This window comes from Hippocampus guttulatus, chromosome 22, assembly GCF_054856545.1.
Source record: "Hippocampus guttulatus isolate MCC_2025c chromosome 22, RoL_Hgut_1.0, whole genome shotgun sequence".
In the NCBI taxonomy this organism is placed as follows: domain Eukaryota; kingdom Metazoa; phylum Chordata; class Actinopteri; order Syngnathiformes; family Syngnathidae; genus Hippocampus; species Hippocampus guttulatus.
In genome coordinates, this window is record NC_141282.1 from 7,658,328 (window position 1) to 7,677,061 (window position 18,734).

Here is an 18,734-nt window from a genome sequence, read left to right on the forward strand (position 1 = left end):
GACAATTGGGGATTTGAAGAAGCAAACCAAAACAATTGAGATGAAGGAATTCCAAATGAGCGAATGAAGTGGTGAAATGTGAGCTTACGCTGCCCTCTTGTGGCGGGAAAAGAAAGTGACGCAGCCAGCCTCGGCAGACAAAAAGAAGACCAAAACTTTGCGCGACTTTTGTTGCTTTGAACCACATCCGGCGACTACGAGGCCCGTCTTACAGCACGGATGCCCCGTTTTCACACTTTTTGTGAAAGATTTAGCAACGAGTTGAGTGTTGGAATGCAAGGCCGCGCATGGTGAGTGCAAGCGGGGTCCCTGCCGGACGCCTTGTTGTTGTCCCAATTTGTGCAGCTGCCTCGCGCCGCCTCCTCCTCCTCCTCGGTGTCACACACAAAAAGCTTTTTAACGGCCAGTTTGTCTCCGAGGCCCGGGGGGAAAGCGCTGGCTTTGTCCCCACCCCGGGGGCTCGGGCGGGAGAGCCAATCGGTGACGGAGGAAGTTCGGAGGCACAGGGAGGACCTGGGGAGGGATTGCGAAAGTTCGCTGGTCTCTGCTTGATTCCTGGCAGAGCGTCGCGTTCAGGTCCGAGGCATGAGGCAGAAGAAGGACGACGACGAGGCGGTGCACCTGCGGCGAGAGATCGGCCTGGTGCCCGCCGCGTCCTTGATCGTCGGCACGGTGGTGGGCAGCGGCATCTTCATCGCCCCCAAAGGGGTTCTGATGAACAGCGGCAGCGTGGGCCTCTCGCTGCTGGTGTGGACGCTTTGCGGGGTGCTTTCCTTGTTCGGTAAGAACCCCCCCCCCCCCGTCATTCATTCGGGTCACACCCCGGTCAGCCGCAGAGCTGCGGTTGATGGGCATGGCCAACCGGAAAAGTCGTTTGTGCCTCGCTTCCCTTTCCGAGTGCCTCAACGATTGTGTGTGTTGTGCGCCATGATAGGAGCGCTGTGCTACGCTGAACTGGGGACCACTTTCCCCAAATCGGGGGGCCACTACACTTATCTGCGCGAGACCCTGGGGCCGCTCCCTGCCTTTTTACGCCTGTGGGCGGAGTTCCTCTTCATCAGGTGGGGGTCTTTTGGTGCAAAAATCCCTTCCCTCCGATTCAGGAGTCGGGAATGAGAGTCCGATTTTTATTTTTATTTTTTGCCAGGCCGGCCGTGGCTTCCTACGTGTCGCTCGCCTTCGGCCGCTATGTGGTCGAGCCCTTTTTCGCCCCCTGCGAAGCCCCCGCGGCGCTCATCCGACTGGTCGGCCTGCTGGGTGTGAGTAAGTGCCTCCCGCTTTTCCTCCTCCTGCTCCGCCCTCGCTTCGCCGCCGGGCTTTTCCCCAACCCGGCACTTTTGCGGCCGCAGCGTCGGTGGTGGCCGTCAACTGCTGGAGCGTCACCGCGGCCTCCCGCATCCAAGTCACCCTGACCTTCGTCAAGACCTTCGCCCTGGTCCTCATCATCGTGCCCGGCGTCATGGCGCTGGCCAAAGGTGGGCGGCCGGAGAGAGGACTCGGCTTCCGGCGAGACCTTGAAACGGGTCGTTGCTCTCCTCAGGGAAGACGGAGAACTTCCGCAAGGGTTTCGAGCTGGAGGCGTTGACGCTGGACAGGCTGCCGCTGGCTTTTTACAACGGCCTGTACGCATACGGAGGATGGTGAGCGCGCGCGCCTGCGCAAATCAAACAAATGAGCTCATGAAGCGCCCTCCGACCTCGGAATGACACCCGGGGCTGACCTCTTTCTCTTAGGTTTTATCTCAACATGGTGACGGAGGAAATCGTCAACCCAAACAGGTAGCGTGTTCGTCCCAGCCGGCGCCGGTTTGGAGAAGCATGAGCAAGTGTCGTTTCAGGACCATCCCGCTGGCCGTCCTGGGCTCCATGCTGACGGTGACGGCGCTCTACGTGCTGGTCAACGTGTCCTACTACACGGTGATGACGCCCGGCGAGCTGCTGGCGTCCGAAGCCGTGGCCGTGGTCAGTAAGAAAGCGCGGCGTCAATGAAAGGCTCGGTGGCAAAGAGTGACGTTGAGGGCCTCGCGCGCGTCCCCGCCGCAGACGTTTGCCAACCGCGCTCTGCAGGGGGTGTCGGCCGTCATTCCCCTCCTGGTGGCGCTGTCCTGCCTGGGAGCCCTCAACGGCGGCTTCTTTTCCGCGCCCAGGTGGGCCCTCTTCCTTCTTCTAAGAATCGTGCGGGAAGAGGCGGCTAAACTTTTGCACGCAAGGGCCACGTTTGATTTTGTTTTCAAATGGGTCGGCTCGCCCGGCTGTCCCAAAAAAAAAAGGCAACCATTCCGGAACTTGCGTCTTACCGATGCCGAACGGCCACTTGTGTGTCAGGATGCTGTTTGCGGGTGCCAGAGAGGGTCACTGGCCCCGCATCTTCTCCATGATTCACATCCGGCGCCGCACGCCGCTGCCGGCCGTCTTGTTGCTGGTAAGGGCGGGCGGACGCTTCACGCAGTCGGGCGAGGCGGCGGGCCGTAACGCGCGGCTCCAACTGCCCCCCAGTACCCGTCGGTGGTGCTGATGCTGATCACCGAGGAGATCCAACACCTGATCAGCTTGGCCTCCTTCGCTCGCTGGTTCTTCATCGCTCTGGCGACGCTGGGGATGCTGCTGCACCGCTCCCGCTTCCCGCGGCTGCCTCGGCCTTTCAAGGTCAACCTTTTGGAAACGGCGGGCGGGCTCCGTTCGCGCCGTCTGGTCGGTCCGCAGCGCAAACTCACCGGTCGCGCTCGTAGGTGCCGCCGGTCGTGGCCGTCACCTTCACCGCCGTTTGCTTCTTCATCGTGGGCCTGTCGCTGTACTCGGACCCCTGGAACACGGGACGCAGCTGCGCCTTGACGCTGACCGGCGTGCCCGTCTACTACGCGGCCGCGCGCCGCTCCCGCCTGCCGCCCAGATGGAGACGCCTGCTCGGTGAGTGGCGCCCCACGCCTCGCATTCAGCAACAAAACGGCGAAGACGCTTTCTGCTTTCGACTCGCATTGAAAGGAAAACGTTCTTCTCAGGTGGGCGGCCATCTTGGCTCAAATGGACAGGCTGTGACTGAGTGCGGGGATACCATGAGAGAAAGCGCACAGTCATTTACCGTAGTAAAAGGGAGAATAGTACAAGTTGGCAATCTGTAAAGCATAAAAAATAAAAAAAAATGTAGGACGTCATACTTGGAAATGTGATGGGCGGCCATGTTTGTCTGTGACTCTTCTCCTCAGATTACTGCAGCAAGCAGCTTCAGATCCTTCTGGAAGTGGCCCAGCAGGAGGTGAAAACCTACTGAGTACAAAGCCATTTCTGTGCCCCCCCCCCCCGCCACATTCCATCATTTTACTAGAGGACACGCATAGTTTCTTGCTGTGTTCAACAATCCAAACCTTTCAATAAACTCGAGAGGAAACGTGTTTGGAGGCACCCCCGCGTTTATTGTGCTTCTCTGTGCTCTTGAACGCAAACACAATCCTACCGCTAGTAACGAAACGACTTTTTGCTAAACAGCCCGCACCGCATTCCGAACCCCCCCAAAACCGAGCGGAGGACCCGCAAAATTAAATAAGAAAACGTGCAAATCAATATCCAAAGATATTTGTCGGAACAAACAAAAGTGTCAGTGTGGCAGTTCTTCAGGAGAACAAAGAGCGATTACAAGCGCGGTCGAGCAGGCGTAAGAATGATGAAAAAGGTCAATGCGACGACTTTGTTTCGTCTGCAAAGCAGAAAAACCCCCCAAAAGGGTCCAGTTGGAAGCGCTACTTGAGCTGCGGGATGAGCTCGGACAGGCTGACGTCGGCCAAGGCCAGGTCGCCGACGTCGTCCAGGCCGAAGCTGAGGTCCACCAGGATCTTACTCAGGCTGTCGTTCAGGGTGTCCAGCACCAGGCCCTCGGCGAGCGCGGGCGGGGGCCCGCCGGCCAGGAGCGGCTCCCCGGAGCAGGCGCTCGGCGAGCCGGCCGTGGCGTCGGAGAAGAGGCCCCAGTCCTTGAAGGGGGTTCCATCCACGCCGAAGGCGCCGGGCGCGCGGATGGGGCTGAAGTCCAGCGTGCTTTGGCCGCCGCCGTCGGCCGCGGCCTTGCTGGGCGTGGAGGAGGCCAGGCGCCGGCCCGCTTTGATGGGGGTCTTGGAGGAATGGAGCCACCCGTCCGGGAGGTCCGGCTCGGCGTTCAGGCAGGTGGAGGAGGTGGCGATGCCCGAGTCGCCGTCCGAGTTTTGCGAGTAAACCAGCAGCGGTTCTTCGTGCCGCGTGCGCACCAGGCGCTGCTTGCGCCTGGAGCCGCCGGCTTGCTGCCTCCGGGCGGCCATCTTGGGGCTCCTGCGCTGGGCCGTTGGGCGCGTCCGCTCCTCCTCCCGCTCCACTTTTGGCACCTTGGCCCGCCGCGCCTCATCCTTCAGGTGTGCCCGGCGGTCACACGCAATCGGCACGCCGTCGTTCGTGCTCAACGCCGCCGCTTCGGAAAGGTCGTGTTCCTTCGTGACGTGAATTGAAATGCCATTCATGAGTTACAAACAAAACCTTTTGCCAGTTGAGATACGGAAAGGCGTTACCTTTGGCGCGGTTCTGCGCCGCTTGGCGTTGCAGAGGCCGCCGGCTGCGCGCCGAGCGGGAAGGCCGACCGCGGAGGTCGAAGGCGGACACGCGATGGCGCCGAGGGGGAGCTGGACGGGAACCAGGTAGGAGGGCGCCCGCGGGAGAAGCCGTTTCATCGGCTTTGATGAGCCTCAAAAAGGAAATCAACTCACTCTTTTGTCTTTTTTTTTTTTTAAATTGTGTTTGCAGATCAAACTCACCAGAGCCAGTCGGTGCTTTCTTGGCAACAGGAAGTGTTGGCTGCTATTGTTTATCGATGGGGTTTCCCCCCCCCATCCAAATCAACGGCACACACAGCAGACACGTAAGAGGCATTGCAAATCATAAATGGCAAAACCGGTTTTGAATTTGGTTTTCTCGGAGGAAGGGGGAAATCTTACATGGCGAGGTGATGCCGGAACAGGTCGGGCGACGGGGGCTGCCACGGGGTTGCATCCGGGCTGCGAGAGGAACATCAAAGATTTTGTAAAAAAAAAAAAAAAAAAGATCAAAGAGCCGATGGCGATGCTGCGGAAAGCACAGCGTTCCAATGCGTGTCGGACCGTGTACACCTGATCCAGTGTGAGCCCTCGATTGGCCTCAGGCCGAATGGTCCAGAAGGAAACTTTCCCATCGGGTGACATCTTTCGGATGAACATTTTATGCAGGGAGAGGTTATGGCGGACGGAATTCTGTATGGGGGGGGGGGGGGGGGGGGAGAACAAAACTGCAGCGGACGTCGTGTGAATGACGAGACGGCGCAAAGAGGGCGTCGGCACCTTCCAGCCCCGCCTGTTCTCGTCCCTGAAGAAGTCAAAGTGTTGCTGGAGCCAAGTGTAGATCTCCTTCAAGGTCAGGAGGCCGTCCCGACTGCTGTTGATGGCAAACTGGATCATGGTCATGTAGGAGAAGGGCGGCTTTATCGACGCGCCGTCTCGGGGCCGGGAAACGGGGGCGGTGCTGGTCTGCGGAAGGCAAAATAAATACAAATAATTAGGACAAAATAGGGGTGCGGCGCCCGATACGCAGCCGTTAGCTTGTAATGGAGCGCTGGAAATAACCTCGGGCAGTGAGCCGCACGCTGCTTCAGGCACAGAATGCAGCACATGAGGTCTTCCTTCCAACACGGCGGCCGCAGTCCGGTTCTCCTTATCGGACTTGTCGTCGACAGGTGCTGGCCGGAAAGCATCGCACCTTTCCAACCATTGCATGTTGGTGAGGCTGTCGTCGAAAGGGCAGCCGTCGTCGTCCTTTTTCGCTGGAACGCAACGGAGGATGCAGCTCAGTTCAGCACAATCATTCACATGGATTCTACAGACAAACAAGCAGACGCGAGTGAACCAACATGCGCTAACCACTCACCCGCCACGCCACCCTACGAATCATAAATGTTGCAGAAGAATATTTGGATGCATTTTCCCCAGCTGTATTATGTAGACTATGTGGAATCAAAGCACATTTTGATGGCCAAGTGTCTATTTGTGGTGCAAATATTAAATTCCTACGTTGTTTCACTTCTGTGAACGCTGCGGTCCGAGACACCTGCTGTACAACCGCGCTCCCCGGACGGAGGGGCTCCTTGGTAGTCTTGTTCAGCAAGCCCGAGTCCAGGCTGCCGCTCTCACCCAGCAGAATAAACTTGTTGGGCCCCTGGGCACCGTGCTCCTTGCCCTTGACCGTCAGCGCCTCGATGACGCTGCGCAGCTCGGCCGTCTTGGGAATGACCACCAACTGCGTGCCGGGGAAGGTGGGGTGATCCAGGACGCGCACGGTGTCCGAGAATCGCTCAGAGGAGGTCGAGCGCCCCGGTTGTGCTCGGGACGCATCCTGACTCACGGGAGGGGCGCTCTGCTGAAAGGGCAGCTTGCGTCTTTTGAGGATCAGGGGTCTCCTTGGGCTTCGTCTCATGATGAACCAGTAGCACAAAATCTCCCACAGATAAGCTGGAAAAAAAAAGACCATTTACAATCAGTGACTATTTTAACGTATAATTAACCTTTGGTGTCAATTGTTTGTGTGCTATGTGTCTGGATTAGCTTTGCACGATTACATACACATTTGTACTTTTCCTTTTATCTGCGTCTTGATGTTAACAGACTGTCAAAGGGTCACGTTTTGTAATGCCTACGGATAAATGTTAATGGTTTTTTTTTTACATCCGAGTCCCTTTATTACAATTGTCTTCATTGCTAAAGCACATTTAGCTCATATTTGATTAAATCCATCCATTTGTGTCTCAAATCCTGCACTATGTATTCCAGTTCCGTGAAGTACTTGACGTTTGGTGCTAATGCTAGTGGCAAGCTAAGACCGAAGTGACGTTTCAACATTTGCCAACATCTGAACTTAAGATCCGCGGATGTTAGTTTACAGAAGCGATGGAAAAAAATATACATTCCACCATGGACGCGAAAAGCAGAGTTCTGTCTATCGTTAGAAGGCTGAATGTGATCAGAGGAGACAGCTCGGCTAACTGCAATGTCACTCCAACAACAGTTAAACGGGGTCTCGGCCTCACCTTCACATTACGGCGACAGCGGAGTTTCTTGGTGGATTATTCCTTGTCACCGAACTGTAAAAATAAATACAAATAATTAGGACAAACAATGACACAGACGCCCTTTAGTGTTCTTGACACGAAGCCTCTTTCTACGTTTTCAACAATTAACGTATTTTGAATTTGGGCGCTGCGCGTGGAGCAGTCGTGCTTCTTGTCACGTGGTTTGACAGCCACCCAATGGTGGCGACTCAGGGGGTATGTTGGCCAATCGGATGTGAGATTGGAGGACAACCGAAGAGACGTTGTCTCGAAACAGCAAGCCGGATCAAAAAGCAGACCAAATACAGCACGACAAAATAACTGATGAAGATACGTCACGTTAATCTAATCAAAGCAGCGAAACAAAATATAACGTTTTAGCGATTTAACTTTAAGGTCCCGTTCTTTCTGTAAACAAACGTATATTTGAATGTTGGCGCCTCTCGATGACATTGTTCTGGTCACGTGGTTTGAGAGTCAACCACGACCGGCCGCTTAGGGAAATGTGCTGGCCAATCGGATGTTGAAACTGAGCGTACAAGGAAGTACCATGCATCGAAATTCCGGCGAACCGAAAAGTTGAGCAAAAGAGAGGAAAAAATAACAGCGAAATACACCTTACAGTGCATGCAATTCCCACAACGAACCAAAATAATGCACCTTTTAAGGTGAGTAAACGGACTGAAACACAAGAAAGGTGTCGTCTGTGTAGATCGTGGCGTCCCCCAAACTGTAATCAAGGCGATGCTAAAATGTCATTTTGAAGTGAACGGTCACTCAAATGAAGACACTTGATTTCCTTCAGGTCTTCGGATAGTTTCTCTTTTGATGCCTCGCAAAAGCTCCAAGACTGCGAAGCCTCCGTTGCTGTTCGCCGAACCGCCCGTGTGCGGCGCTAGACTCCCATCCAGTCCTGAAGTCCGGGCTGCTTTGCATCCCAAAGAGTTCTTCCCTGAGGCGCAAGCACGGAGCAACCTCGGCTCCTGGGTAACTTAACATGCATGCATGCATACGTTTCGTGACATATAGTTATACTTTTTTTTTTTTTAATAAGGTAAACCCACAGTTTGACACGTCACTGGAGGGCGCAGCTCCCACGGTGAGACGCGGCCGTCACAGGAGCTGCATCTTGGACAAGAGCACACGGGACACTTGCAGCCAGGTGTCCAAGAAGACCATCGGCAAGTTCCCCCCGCTGTTGTTCCAGTCTAACGGGCACACTCAACATCATCAGGCGGAGACGTTTCACATGAGCCGCACGCACTCTGGAGGACGTAGGTTGAAAAGTATGGCATGTCAGCAGGATGCACCAAAAAGGCAAATCCTGAAGAATCAGGACAATGGCGCCTCATGTTTTTCTTCCTCCAATCTGCCAATCGAAGAGGGAACCTCCATCTGTGCGCCACCTAATGTGGACACCCCAAAAGTACCACTACAAGGTGCTTGTGCCTCCTCTTCCACATCCTTTTCCTCTTCTTGTTCTGCACTTTGGGTCCTTGCACAGCCATTCACACCGCCACGCTGTCAGCCGCCTGACATGCTGGTACCAGACACGCCCGAACGCTACTACAACCTGAAAGTGACTTGGAGGAGGCGGACGTGGTTGATGGCCATGTTGGAGGAGAGAAAACAGCTGGCGGAATGCAACAAGCTCATCACCAGTTAATACTGACACATGTTACCACTTCTGTTGATGTGTAAGACATCCGTCCCGATTATTTTCCAGAGCACTCAGCTGAGCTGGAGCCCACCCAAGAAGGGCATTGTCCAATCGCAAGGGTACACGTGGACAGACGAGCATAGACACTCATATGCGCAGAAATGGACAATTTAGGGTCTTCAAAAAAGCTAAGAGGCTTATTTTGGAATATGGGGAAAAAAAAGCACCCTACCTGGAGAAACCACAATCTAACATTTGTTTAGTATTTTCTGGAGGGGTTCCCATTTTGACATCATCATATGGTACATGTGTTCTGCTTTCTGCGCCCTGGAACTGAGGCAGCCCTGGGTGTGTTCCCTGCATGCATAACATTTTGTCAAATGAATCATGACTTGTGTATGGTAGATGTTTCAGAAATACTTTTGGTGTAGTTTCTCTTGTATTATGTATTATGTCAACTGTTGAATAAAAGCAATTATGGACCACCAACGGTGTCCATTTAATGTTCAAACGATGCATAGCAGTACGCTGCAGAGGTGCACTTACTCTCAAATCACTTGCAAACGTTTTATTTGTCTCGCGGCGTCAAAACGTACACTTTGTGACTGAGAAAACAAACGCGACGAAAACTCGCGCAGACGAACTACACTCGCCCACTTCCGCAGCAGCAACCAATCACACGCGGCCTAGCTGAGCCATCCGCCAATGTGGGCGCGCCTTGTTAGCGCGTGCGGTAACTAGGGACGGGCTGGCTCCTCGGCGAAAAAACGTCCGCACGAAGATCTCCCTTAGCAACCGCGGATAAACATGAGTTACTACAGCATCAGGTAAGAAGAAACCACTCTATGCTCACATTTTATGTGTTTCCTGAGCAAGAGGAAAGTCGCCATGGCTACGGCGTACTTTTTGTCACGCGACAAACGAGCCAAGCGTAACTTTTGAGAGGAGAAAGAGACGACTTGGGCCAAAGCTACGTGCTAACGGTAAAGAACCAGCTATAACGTCCCGTGGCGATTAAAACTTTCGCGGCCAACGTTTGGGAACTAAAGTGAAGGCGACAAGCCCACAACGTAAATGCAATTGCGTGGTGTCTAATTGTGTTCATTTTTTTTACTTAATTTGCCGTGTTGGATATAACGTTGCAAAAGTGTTTTTCATGAACGACATTGTACTTAAATGAGTCATGCAAAAGAGGGGGTGGGGGTGTACTAGTTTATGCATGTTTGAGCTCTCGCGCCTGCTGTGTTTCGTTTCCAAGTGCGTTCCCGTGAAGCAATGTCTCTCACACCCAGACCCGCGCGCGCACGCACGCGCGTACGCGCACACACACTCTAATATGAATTTCACACCACAGCAAGGAAACAGTATGGCTGAGAGGTCCTTGTTTGTCATACGGTCCGCAGTCATGTTTTCATGAATGAAAATGTACACATTGCAGCAAGGGTTACGAGCGTGCTAATGTACATGTGGGCACACTGGCCACCCGACTGGAACATTTGTGGCTACACCCTTGCTCGCCTATCGTCCAAAGTCTGCTGGGAGAAGCTTCAGCCCGCCCACAAAAGACGACAAGTATTGTAGCAAATAGACGGACAAATGTTTAAAACAAGGCCTCCTATGCATCATTTCCGAGGTGCTTTCCGTCCCGTTCTATAGTTTGTTTTTAGAGCAGGGTGATGGCATCAGCTGTTTTTGTGGTGTGCTTTGACACGATTAAAGCGCGTACATACCTGCAAGGTGTTATTACCGCCACTTGTCACCTTTTTTTCCTTTGCAAATACTCCCGCCGGTGGGAGCCACAAGTCCCCTCGCTCCTCATCAGTTGACTTCCATGTCACTTCAACATCGTCTCTGAGGACCAACACAGAAACGGGGCTCTCGGGGCTCCTTGCACTGGCGTAAAAGGAGAGGCGTTTAGTTAGTTGTTTGTTTTGCCCCGGCTGCGTGGCTCATTCGGATGACGCGGTGTGACCGCTGAACGCTTCGGCCAGCTGATTCACCACAACCAGTCGGCTTAGCACTGCCGTCTGCTGGAGGAAAGTGGAAGTCTCATCTTTGCTTTTTGAAATATCATGAACATCGAATCTGAACTTTGACATCGGTTTATTGAATCCTGGCATATAAAAAATAGTTGAATGAATCGATTTTTCAATTACGTATTTTGTTCCATGTACTCACGTGAGGGAAAACTGCATTTTGAAAAATGTGAGGCAGTTAACGGATTTTAGATGTTACTTTCTAATGCATTGCTGGCATCGCCGGTGGCAGAAAAGTAGTCGGGCAGTCCAATTTACTTACCCGGAGAACATGCGCACCTTGAGCTTTTCCTGGTTGAGGTGCGTTGCGTGGATGTCATGGCAACGATACCCTTCTCCACCACGCCGCCAGCCCGCCAACCCGTTACTCCCCCAGGCGGGACGCAGCGTCTCTCGTTCACTCCCCCACGTAAACGAGCAGGCGTCTCAAAGCGCTCCGAGGCGGGGATGAGCGTTGCTCCAAGCCAGGATGGAGTCGCAACCCGTCTACAGCCGCTGGTCGTACAGGTTAGAAGCGAGCGTTGCGTCGGGTTTTGGCTGCTTTTCATTTTGAACGGCTGATACCCAGGAGATCAGCGGCAGGTGTTGAGACGGACTAAAACCCTCGCGTGCTCTCAAATGAAACGGGTTCCCGAAGATTCATTTCATTTGAAGTGGATTCTGAGCAGTGAAGCAAACCAATAATTCCCAACCACTGTGTATTTTTTCCTCATTTCAAATGAAAAGGACGATGATGAATTTTCTAATTTTGAGGTGTATTTTTTTTTTGCAGGTTTAATACCAGGACCGGAAGCAATGGTTTTATGCTGTCGTATTTTTTTTTGGGGGGGGGGGGGGATCACAAATGAACAACAGCCACAGGGAGGTGTATTTTAAGTGTGGTTTTATTGTTCTTAATGTCCATAAAAGTGGGTTACAACTTGGCTACAACAGGAAAATGCAGGGTGACAACAGTTGAGAACCACTGCGTTCAACTCTCTTCTTCTCTTCCTTCAACAAATTGACGTTCCCCCCCTGGAAGACCCTCCAGCTCTGCCAGCTTCACGTCCAGTTCAACATCAACAACAAGGTACATGTGACACCCCCCCCCCCCCCCCCCCCGCACCCGACCCACTCTCTGTCACCAACACCTGCTCTTATGTGGCTCTAAGTGGATGTAGAAATCCTTTCAAGATGTCACAAAAGTTCTCCGTTTCCTTGCCATCTCTGCAGCGGATTTGAAGAGCATAGCAGCATCATGCAGCAGAAGCTGGAAAAACAGGTAGGCGGCGAGGCAAGGTCGTGTCACGAACGGCCTCAGCCGAAGTCCGTCATCTCTCTCGGCGGCCCCTTGCAGAGGTCGTTGCTGGAGCAGAAGCAGCGCCGGAAACGGCAGGAAACGCTCATGGTGCAGCCCAACACGGAGGCGTGGCCCCGGCGCAACCGCACGCGCCACGGCGAAGAGCAAGCCCCGCTGGTGGAGTCGCATCTCGGCCACGCCAACGACATCGCCGCGGACGGTGAGAGCAGCGGGAGACGGGGGAGCCCCCCGCCCCAGATTGTAACCAATATCCCTTCCCTGTAGGTATTAATGGCCCGGCAGCCTTTCTGGGATCCAAAACGCCCCAAAAAGGAATGAAAATCCAAATCACGTCCGTCAACCACTCCCAGGGCCAAGCGAAGACGACTCAATCCCCACTTAAGGCCCGGCCTCCGCCGCCTCCCTCTCCCGCCGCGGCCGCCGGGGACACCGAGAAGGCCATCGACACGGAGACGTCGCACCATCCCAAGACGGACATCCACGAACTACTGCGGAAACAAGGTGACGAGACGAGACGAGACCCGGGAGCTTTTTCACAACTTCTATGTGGCTCAAAATGTCCTTGGCCAGGCCTGTCCGGCAGCATGAACTTTGATGAATCCAGCGACGAGGACGAGGACGAGGACGACGAGCGGCCGCAATCCCCGACGCCCGGCGCGCAAACCGCCAGGCCCGCCTCGGCCAGCGGCGCCAAGGACCCGGTGAGCGGTCTCCTCGACGGTGACGCTCGGCATCTCTTGCTCCTCATCTCACGGGTCTCGTGCCGCCGACTCTCGCCAGGAGGCGGTCACCGGCGGCTCGCCGTCCTCCAGAAGCTCGCCTCTTTTAGAGGTGTCCAACTTGGATGAGTTTGTGCTGCTTCCAGCTCCACGCGGCGCCACGGTCAAATGCCGAATCACCCGCGACAAGAAGGGCATGGACCGCGGCCTCTACCCGACGTACTACATGCACATGGAGAAGGAGGATGGCAAGAAGGTGAAGCCCACTCACTTCCATTCCAAGTGGTACCGCTCGACCCACTTCTTTGTTTTCCTCCTCAGGTGTTCTTGTTGGCAGGGAGGAAGCGAAAGAAGAGCAAGACGTCAAACTACCTCATTTCAGTGGACCCGACCGATCTCTCGCGAGAAGGCGAGAGCTTCATCGGCAAGCTGAGGTAAAAAAGCAAAAGAGACGCGCATTCCACGAGGTCGAGGTTGTGACGGATGTTCCTCCCGCCTGCCAGGTCCAACCTCATGGGCACCAAATTCACCGTGTACAACAACGGCGCCAACCCCTGCAAGAACATCGCCGCCATGGATGACGGCAGCACTCGACAGGAGCTGGCCGCCGTCTGCTACGTGAGGGACGCGCGGAAACCCACCGCCCGACATCAAACGGCCCCGTCCCCTCATTCGTTGTTCTCTCCGCCGCCCGCCAGGAAACCAACGTCCTGGGATTCAAGGGACCGCGCAAGATGACGGTCATCATCCCGGGCATGAATGCCAACTTTGAGCGAGTGCCCGTCAGCCCCCACAACGTGAGTCACTGACCAAAGGCCGTTCGGTCCCAGCGACGGCAACCGCGGTTTTGCCGGCTCGCGCAAGCTCGCCGCGCCGGGGACTCGCGGTCTCCCGGTTGCCACGCAAAGGACTTGCGATAACCACAACGGGGACCCGCGGTGACCGCATTCGTGACAGTTTGTCAGCTGGCCCGGCGTCAGTTGATTGTCTCCACTGCGGAGCGATTCCGGCGCTACCTCGCTAACCGTCTTTTGGGTTGAACGCCGCCTCTCTCCCGTTGCTTGTCAGGAGCAGGAGAGCCTGCTGAGCCGCTGGCAGAGCCACTCCTTGGACAACCTGATCGAGCTTCACAACAAGGCGCCCGTGTGGAATGACGACACGCAGTCCTACGTGCTCAACTTCCACGGACGCGTCACTCAGGCCTCCATCAAGAACTTTCAGATCGTCCACGACAATGACCGTAAGTGTGCGTCGAGACGCCCCCCCCCCGCGTGCTCACATGTCCTTCACCTCCGCGCGATGACCGACCCGTCTTCTCATGCGCACCTCAGCCGACTACATTGTGATGCAGTTTGGCCGAGTGGCTGAGGACATCTTCACGCTGGACTACAACTACCCCGTGTGCGCCCTGCAAGCCTTCGCCATCGGCCTGTCCAGCTTCGACAGCAAGCTGGCGTGCGAATGAACGGGAGGCCGCCGGTTAACTTTTTTCAGTTCATGAAGATTCCGGTCGGACACCGTCTGAATCAAATTGGGCCATCCTCAGGACAAATGGCCTCATAAGACATACGGCATCATTATGACTCATATTCTATTATCGTTTTGTCCTGGATGACAAGTGCATTATTCTTATGGTTATTGTGTTTCTGTGAATAGCTTTTACCTTGTGACTTGTTGGCACACTTGCAAAATTGCACAGATTATAAGTACTGTTTAAAAAAAAAAAAGTCACTATGATATCATAAATTTCAATAAAACGGTACATAATTTCGAGCAACGGCTTCTTTAATAACGACACACTTTCAACAACACTGTTTTGAACTAAAGTGCAATGCAGTTTGAACAGTAAACCAGATTTAGAGGGAAGACTTTTGAACACGCCGAGAGTGGCACTTGGGGAACACCTCTAATACGTTTTACAACAACTGGTCACAATTTGTTACCCGAATAAAACGTTTGAAACATCGAAGGGAACTCACAGTTGTTTTTTTTAACCTCTCCATGATTTTCGAACCGTCTTAAGAGAACGCAACACTCACAGAGATTTGACGCCCCTCAGATCTCGATGACGCCATCCAGGTCTTTGTACTTGATCAGGTAGTACGGGTAACACTGGCAGCTGTCGAACACCACAAAAACTTTGGGATTGGCCACGCAGTCTACGCAGGCGTCGTAGAAGCCGCTCCCCGAGTTGCACGAGGGCGGGCGCCGGTAGTGGGACTGCCCCCGGGTCACCTTCCCCACCAGGACTTTGGCCAGGAAGGTGTGGCGCAGCCGATGGGGCGCCGTCTCGGTGGTGTAATTGTGGGACACGCTGGCCGAGGTGGCGAAGTAGGAGCCGTGACCCAGGAGCTTTCCGTTGGTCCCTGCCAGGCGCGGGTCAAAGTTGTTGCGACAGATGTACTCGGCTGCCTCTTGGGAGGTCCCGTGGAAAAGGTGACGCTCCAGAAGCTCGTTGGAGCCGGCGTGCTTCTTCTGCATGTACGCCTTGTGCCTACCAATAGACCCGTTTGCAGTTTGTGAACAAAGATGACGAAATTAGGATGGGCGCAAAAAAAAAAAAAAAAAAAAAATTGAAAAAGATCTTCAAAGCCACACACATTGTTGTGACTCATTGAGGCGCGTGCATTGTTTTGCATCAACGCAAAATGGTTGATGCAAAACAATGCCAATTATATGTTTACCCCCCAAAGGTGGACTATTGACAGGATGAGCCTCTCTCTCCCTTTGTGTCCCTGCAAATGTCTTATTTTCTGAGGTAGCATCAAAGACAGGACAGGTACATTGGGTGCCCCCTTACCTTTGGTACTTGTCCCAATGAAGGAAGTTCTGGACCTGCTGGATGACGACGATATCCGCCTTGGTCTCAGGCAGGCTCTTGTAGAAGAGTTTTTGGACCATCAGGAAGGCTTGCGTGCCGATTGGAACGTCAACCACGTGGCAGTCCTGCTCCAAGGCCAGACACCAGACGGGGGGGTACCATGTGGCAAAGTCCTCCAAAGGGTCTATGTTGAAGTTGGGTTGGTAAGGATACTGGACGGGAAACATCGGGACCCATGTCCTAAGTCGGGAGACATGGGAGCAAAGTCCGTCATGGCAAAAAAGGAAACGCAAAACTTGATGGGACAGGTTACCCACTTGAGGTGAGGGAATAGGGACTCGGGCGGGCGGTATGCTGGCCGACAGCGGATTTCCCCACTTAAGCCCGAGGCTAAGTTGGTCTGCGTCATGGTGGTGAAGTCCACCTTGTATTCTTGCGAGCCCACCATGATGGAGCACTCCACCTCCTTGATGGCCATCTTCTCCAGGAGCAGTGCGGACACCCCCTGAAAACAGCACCACCTTATGTCTTGGTCAAACGGAATGGCGAAGGGGCTACCGACGTGTACGTTCGAGGAACGATGTCACCCCGCAAGGAAGTGCTCGAAAACGGAGGTTGACGGGGACCTTCAGGTACTCCACCCATCCGGTGTTGCTCCACCAGTAGACGGACCATTCGCAAGGGAAGTGCGGATTCTGGAGCCGACAGTTCGAGTTGCTCAGTCGCCTGGCGCCGCTGTACTTGAAAGTGTCGAGTATCTGCATGTCATCCAGGCTCAGTGTGAAGACGACATCCCTGCGGAGGAACATCGCAGCTATCAGAGGAGTTCTTACTTGGCTTAAGCAATCGCTCTGCCACGACAGACGTTTGGCGGGCTACAATTTGCTCACCCTTCCTGGAGGGTGACCTTCTCCCGTTTCACGTTGCAGTACATGCGCTCCAGAAGCAGCTGCGCGCTGGGCTTGATGTCCACCCAGCGTCGCAACTCGACGCTATACAGTTGCCAGTGGAAGGGCAGCGGTGTGTGGTGCATCTTGCACGTGGTCGCCAGCGGGCATGACCCCAGCAGGAACTTATCGCAGATATCCACCTCGTCACAACTCCAGGTAAAAAACAAAGGGCGGGGATGGGGGACTGGGCGCCGAACGATGGTCGGCGGAGGTAGGGGCCGAGGGGCGGTCAGCAGGCATGAGTTGCTGGCGCTGAACCAGCTCGGGCATCTCCAGGGGTACCTGGGAGTGAGGTGAGCGCTGAGGCGGTAGGGCGCCACCGTCCAGGTGACATTCACCTGGCAGGGCAGGAGGTGGCCGCTGCTCACCGGGACTTCCAGGAGGACAAACCTCAGAGGGGCGGCATCTCGGGATGAGTCAGAATTGAGACGCCGAGTCCTCTTCATTCCTGACAAAGTAATACCTTGTTTGATCCAGTGGTTCTCAAGCCTTTGGAAGAATTTTTCGAAACCTCCAAATTGTCTGCAGACCACCGGGGGTCCACGAGACAAAGTTTGGAAGTCTGCAAAGTATTTGGCAATAAGTTATTTTAAAAAGTGCATGTAAAACATCTAATGACTCCTCCCTACCTTAGATTTGGGCCCCATCAAAGGTTCGGATGTCATTACAATGTCACATTACATAAATTTGACATCCTTATTTTTTTTTTTTTTTAATTTAGAACAGATGTCATGTCGAATTAATTGTAGAAAGTTTTTTTGAAAACAAAATATATATTTTTTCATGACTGGTCAAGCTGTATTTTTGGAATTGTTCATATGTGACTTTTTTTCCTTGGTTAAAACGTTGACTTTAATATAAAAACTATAACTATGCCTTGAAATAATACAACTTTATTCTTGTAACTTTAGAACTTTTTCGATTAGTTTTTTCTTTGAAACATGCCAATTTATCAGCATAAAAAAAGTTCCTATGGTACATTCTCAACGTGTGATTGCGCAGCTCCCTCTAGTGGTGCGCTATGAAATCACTGCAGTTTTGTACCGCTAACTTGAATGGTGAAGTTCAACACATTTACGTGTAATCTTTAAGAACTGCTTATTGAGGGACAAATTAATTATTGGACATTTCTGAACAATATAAGTATATTTTAGGTACAGTTTTGTACTTTCCGATCATTTCGCACAGTGTTATTGTTTCAACTGTGGACAGTGCCAACATTTACTTCTTCAGAATAAAACCTGCCACTTTTTATTTAATATATGTATATATAGTCAGGCCTCAGCGCTTCCATTTGTATTATCGATTTTAATGCTGCTCATGAAGATAATAGTATTTTTTAAGTGGTACTTGGTGTTCAAAGTTTGAGAATCCATGCCATTTAATTAGCATTAGCATTATGGAGGGCCTTGTGAAAAAAAAAAAAATCTTCCCAAAAAGTTTTGAGAACCACCAACTGAGTCCTCTTTTTGAATGGCTCGACAGCATATCAATTAAATGTACTTAATTACTCTATTCAGAAGTGTTAGCTCGTCCGCTTAAAAAACCCCGCAAGGTAACACCTTTCGCGCGCCATTTACGTGACATTGACACAACTTGGAAGGACGAATGCACATTTACATTTACCACACACTCAACTTGGAGGCTCGCTGAGTTCATGAGCTAAAAGTTTACCTGCAGGAGTGACTGAGGTTGACAAAACGCAAAAAGACCTACAGACGAGACCAAGGGAACGAGGTAAGTGGACAAAAAGACACGCGATTGCTTTTCAGTTGACAACATCTGCCTGAAAGAAACTCCGCCCCTTTTGAAAGACGTTTTTTCCCCTCATATACAGGTATGTTTAAAAAGTTTCTTATTCGAATTATTTTATTGTAATGACAATTGATGAACAACCAATTTTAATAAAGTTTTCCCCAAAAATATACTCACCTTAGATTTTATTTAATTAATAATAATAATAATACATTTTATTTATAAGCGCCTTTTAAGACACCCAAGGACACTTTACAATAACAAAAAACACAAAGCAATACGGGTTGAGCAGCGGCAGCCAAAACGCGCCAGCGTTCACTCAACCCGGAAGTCAGAAAGCAAAGTTAATATGACTAAGTTTATGAACCTTGATGATGAGATTATGTTCTTGATTAAAACTTTGCATA

The 18,734-nt window shown here is 52.6% G+C and overlaps 5 protein-coding genes across 16 annotated transcripts; 3 read left to right on the forward strand and 2 right to left on the reverse strand.

Moving 5' to 3' along the window:
- The first annotated feature begins 120 nt into the window (after positions 1-120).
- On the forward strand, positions 121-3,388 carry LOC147186386 (cystine/glutamate transporter). Of its 3 annotated transcripts, none has more exons than XM_086103048.1 (12): positions 124-781; positions 935-1,061; positions 1,148-1,263; positions 1,350-1,475; positions 1,541-1,640; positions 1,734-1,778; positions 1,838-1,961; positions 2,043-2,146; positions 2,325-2,421; positions 2,496-2,645; positions 2,729-2,906; positions 2,999-3,388. In XM_086103048.1, exons 1-12 carry the CDS (start codon positions 586-588, stop codon positions 3,037-3,039), a joined length of 1,404 nt encoding a protein of 467 aa, XP_085959174.1. In that variant the 5' UTR covers positions 124-585; the 3' UTR covers positions 3,040-3,388. The 3 variants fall into 3 exon arrangements, with proteins under 3 accessions (XP_085959171.1, XP_085959174.1, XP_085959172.1); XM_086103046.1 differs by having other exon boundaries at positions 125-781; positions 3,203-3,388; XM_086103045.1 differs by having other exon boundaries at positions 121-781; positions 2,729-3,388.
- foxm1 (forkhead box M1) lies at positions 3,389-10,694 on the reverse strand. Of its 4 annotated transcripts, XM_086103044.1 has the most exons (10): positions 10,477-10,689; positions 7,066-7,119; positions 6,053-6,490; positions 5,609-5,805; positions 5,327-5,512; positions 5,111-5,239; positions 4,949-5,008; positions 4,769-4,811; positions 4,526-4,698; positions 3,389-4,447 (listed from the first exon to the last, which is right to left on the reverse strand). In XM_086103044.1, the coding sequence occupies exons 3-10, from the start codon at positions 6,453-6,455 to the stop codon at positions 3,734-3,736; spliced, it is 1,905 nt and encodes a 634-aa protein (XP_085959170.1). In that variant the 5' UTR covers positions 6,456-6,490; positions 7,066-7,119; positions 10,477-10,689; the 3' UTR covers positions 3,389-3,733. The 4 variants fall into 4 exon arrangements, with proteins under 4 accessions (XP_085959170.1, XP_085959167.1, XP_085959168.1 ...); XM_086103041.1 differs by having other exon boundaries at positions 4,949-5,239; positions 10,477-10,694; XM_086103042.1 differs by lacking the exon at positions 10,477-10,689 and adding an exon at positions 8,151-8,293 and having other exon boundaries at positions 4,949-5,239.
- On the forward strand, positions 7,633-9,229 carry rhno1 (RAD9-HUS1-RAD1 interacting nuclear orphan 1). The gene is made up of 3 exons (XM_086103058.1): positions 7,633-7,754; positions 7,892-8,073; positions 8,141-9,229. Exons 2-3 carry the CDS (start codon positions 7,915-7,917, stop codon positions 8,750-8,752), a joined length of 771 nt encoding a protein of 256 aa, XP_085959184.1. The 5' UTR covers positions 7,633-7,754; positions 7,892-7,914; the 3' UTR covers positions 8,753-9,229.
- Positions 9,464-14,770, forward strand: tulp3 (TUB like protein 3). Of its 7 annotated transcripts, none has more exons than XM_086103054.1 (12): positions 9,464-9,573; positions 11,804-11,851; positions 11,995-12,043; positions 12,119-12,281; positions 12,347-12,583; positions 12,653-12,783; positions 12,863-13,057; positions 13,123-13,235; positions 13,305-13,419; positions 13,500-13,598; positions 13,870-14,041; positions 14,133-14,770. In XM_086103054.1, exons 1-12 carry the CDS (start codon positions 9,554-9,556, stop codon positions 14,264-14,266), a joined length of 1,476 nt encoding a protein of 491 aa, XP_085959180.1. In that variant the 5' UTR covers positions 9,464-9,553; the 3' UTR covers positions 14,267-14,770. The 7 variants fall into 7 exon arrangements, with proteins under 7 accessions (XP_085959180.1, XP_085959177.1, XP_085959179.1 ...); XM_086103053.1 differs by lacking the exon at positions 9,464-9,573 and adding an exon at positions 10,805-11,289; XM_086103051.1 differs by having other exon boundaries at positions 11,995-12,281.
- Positions 14,569-18,330, reverse strand: LOC147186390 (protein mono-ADP-ribosyltransferase TIPARP-like). The gene is made up of 6 exons (XM_086103056.1): positions 18,247-18,330; positions 16,513-17,020; positions 16,249-16,417; positions 15,940-16,127; positions 15,602-15,862; positions 14,569-15,295 (listed from the first exon to the last, which is right to left on the reverse strand). The coding sequence occupies exons 2-6, from the start codon at positions 17,016-17,018 to the stop codon at positions 14,857-14,859; spliced, it is 1,563 nt and encodes a 520-aa protein (XP_085959182.1). The 5' UTR covers positions 17,019-17,020; positions 18,247-18,330; the 3' UTR covers positions 14,569-14,856.
- Between the last annotated feature and the right edge of the window lie 404 nt (positions 18,331-18,734).

Excerpts from the sequence above, each read along its gene's own strand:
- LOC147186390 (XM_086103056.1), bottom strand. The coding sequence starts at position 17,018 with ATGAAGAGGACTCGGCGTCTCAATTCTGACTCATCCCGAGATGCCGCC. Across the intron at positions 15,863-15,939 it reads TCCCTATTCCCTCACCTCAA|GACATGGGTCCCGATGTTTC; the intron begins GTGGGTAACCTG and ends CTCCCGACTTAG. Across the intron at positions 15,296-15,601 it reads CATTGGGACAAGTACCAAAG|GCACAAGGCGTACATGCAGA; the intron begins GTAAGGGGGCAC and ends GTCTATTGGTAG.
- foxm1 (XM_086103041.1), bottom strand. The coding sequence starts at position 6,455 with ATGAGACGAAGCCCAAGGAGACCCCTGATCCTCAAAAGACGCAAGCTG. Across the intron at positions 5,240-5,326 it reads AGAACAGGCGGGGCTGGAAG|AATTCCGTCCGCCATAACCT; the intron begins GTGCCGACGCCC and ends CCCCCCATACAG. Across the intron at positions 4,699-4,768 it reads GAAAGCACCGACTGGCTCTG|GCTCATCAAAGCCGATGAAA; the intron begins GTGAGTTTGATC and ends TTCCTTTTTGAG.
- rhno1 (XM_086103058.1), top strand. The coding sequence starts at position 7,915 with ATGCCTCGCAAAAGCTCCAAGACTGCGAAGCCTCCGTTGCTGTTCGCC. Across the intron at positions 8,074-8,140 it reads GGAGCAACCTCGGCTCCTGG|GTAAACCCACAGTTTGACAC; the intron begins GTAACTTAACAT and ends TTTTTTAATAAG.
- tulp3 (XM_086103049.1), top strand. The coding sequence starts at position 11,252 with ATGGAGTCGCAACCCGTCTACAGCCGCTGGTCGTACAG. Across the intron at positions 11,852-11,994 it reads AGTTCAACATCAACAACAAG|CGGATTTGAAGAGCATAGCA; the intron begins GTACATGTGACA and ends CCATCTCTGCAG. Across the intron at positions 12,784-12,862 it reads CCAGCGGCGCCAAGGACCCG|GAGGCGGTCACCGGCGGCTC; the intron begins GTGAGCGGTCTC and ends GACTCTCGCCAG.
- LOC147186386 (XM_086103045.1), top strand. The coding sequence starts at position 586 with ATGAGGCAGAAGAAGGACGACGACGAGGCGGTGCACCTGCGGCGAGAG. Across the intron at positions 1,962-2,042 it reads CGTCCGAAGCCGTGGCCGTG|ACGTTTGCCAACCGCGCTCT; the intron begins GTCAGTAAGAAA and ends TCCCCGCCGCAG. Across the intron at positions 2,646-2,728 it reads GGCTGCCTCGGCCTTTCAAG|GTGCCGCCGGTCGTGGCCGT; the intron begins GTCAACCTTTTG and ends TCGCGCTCGTAG.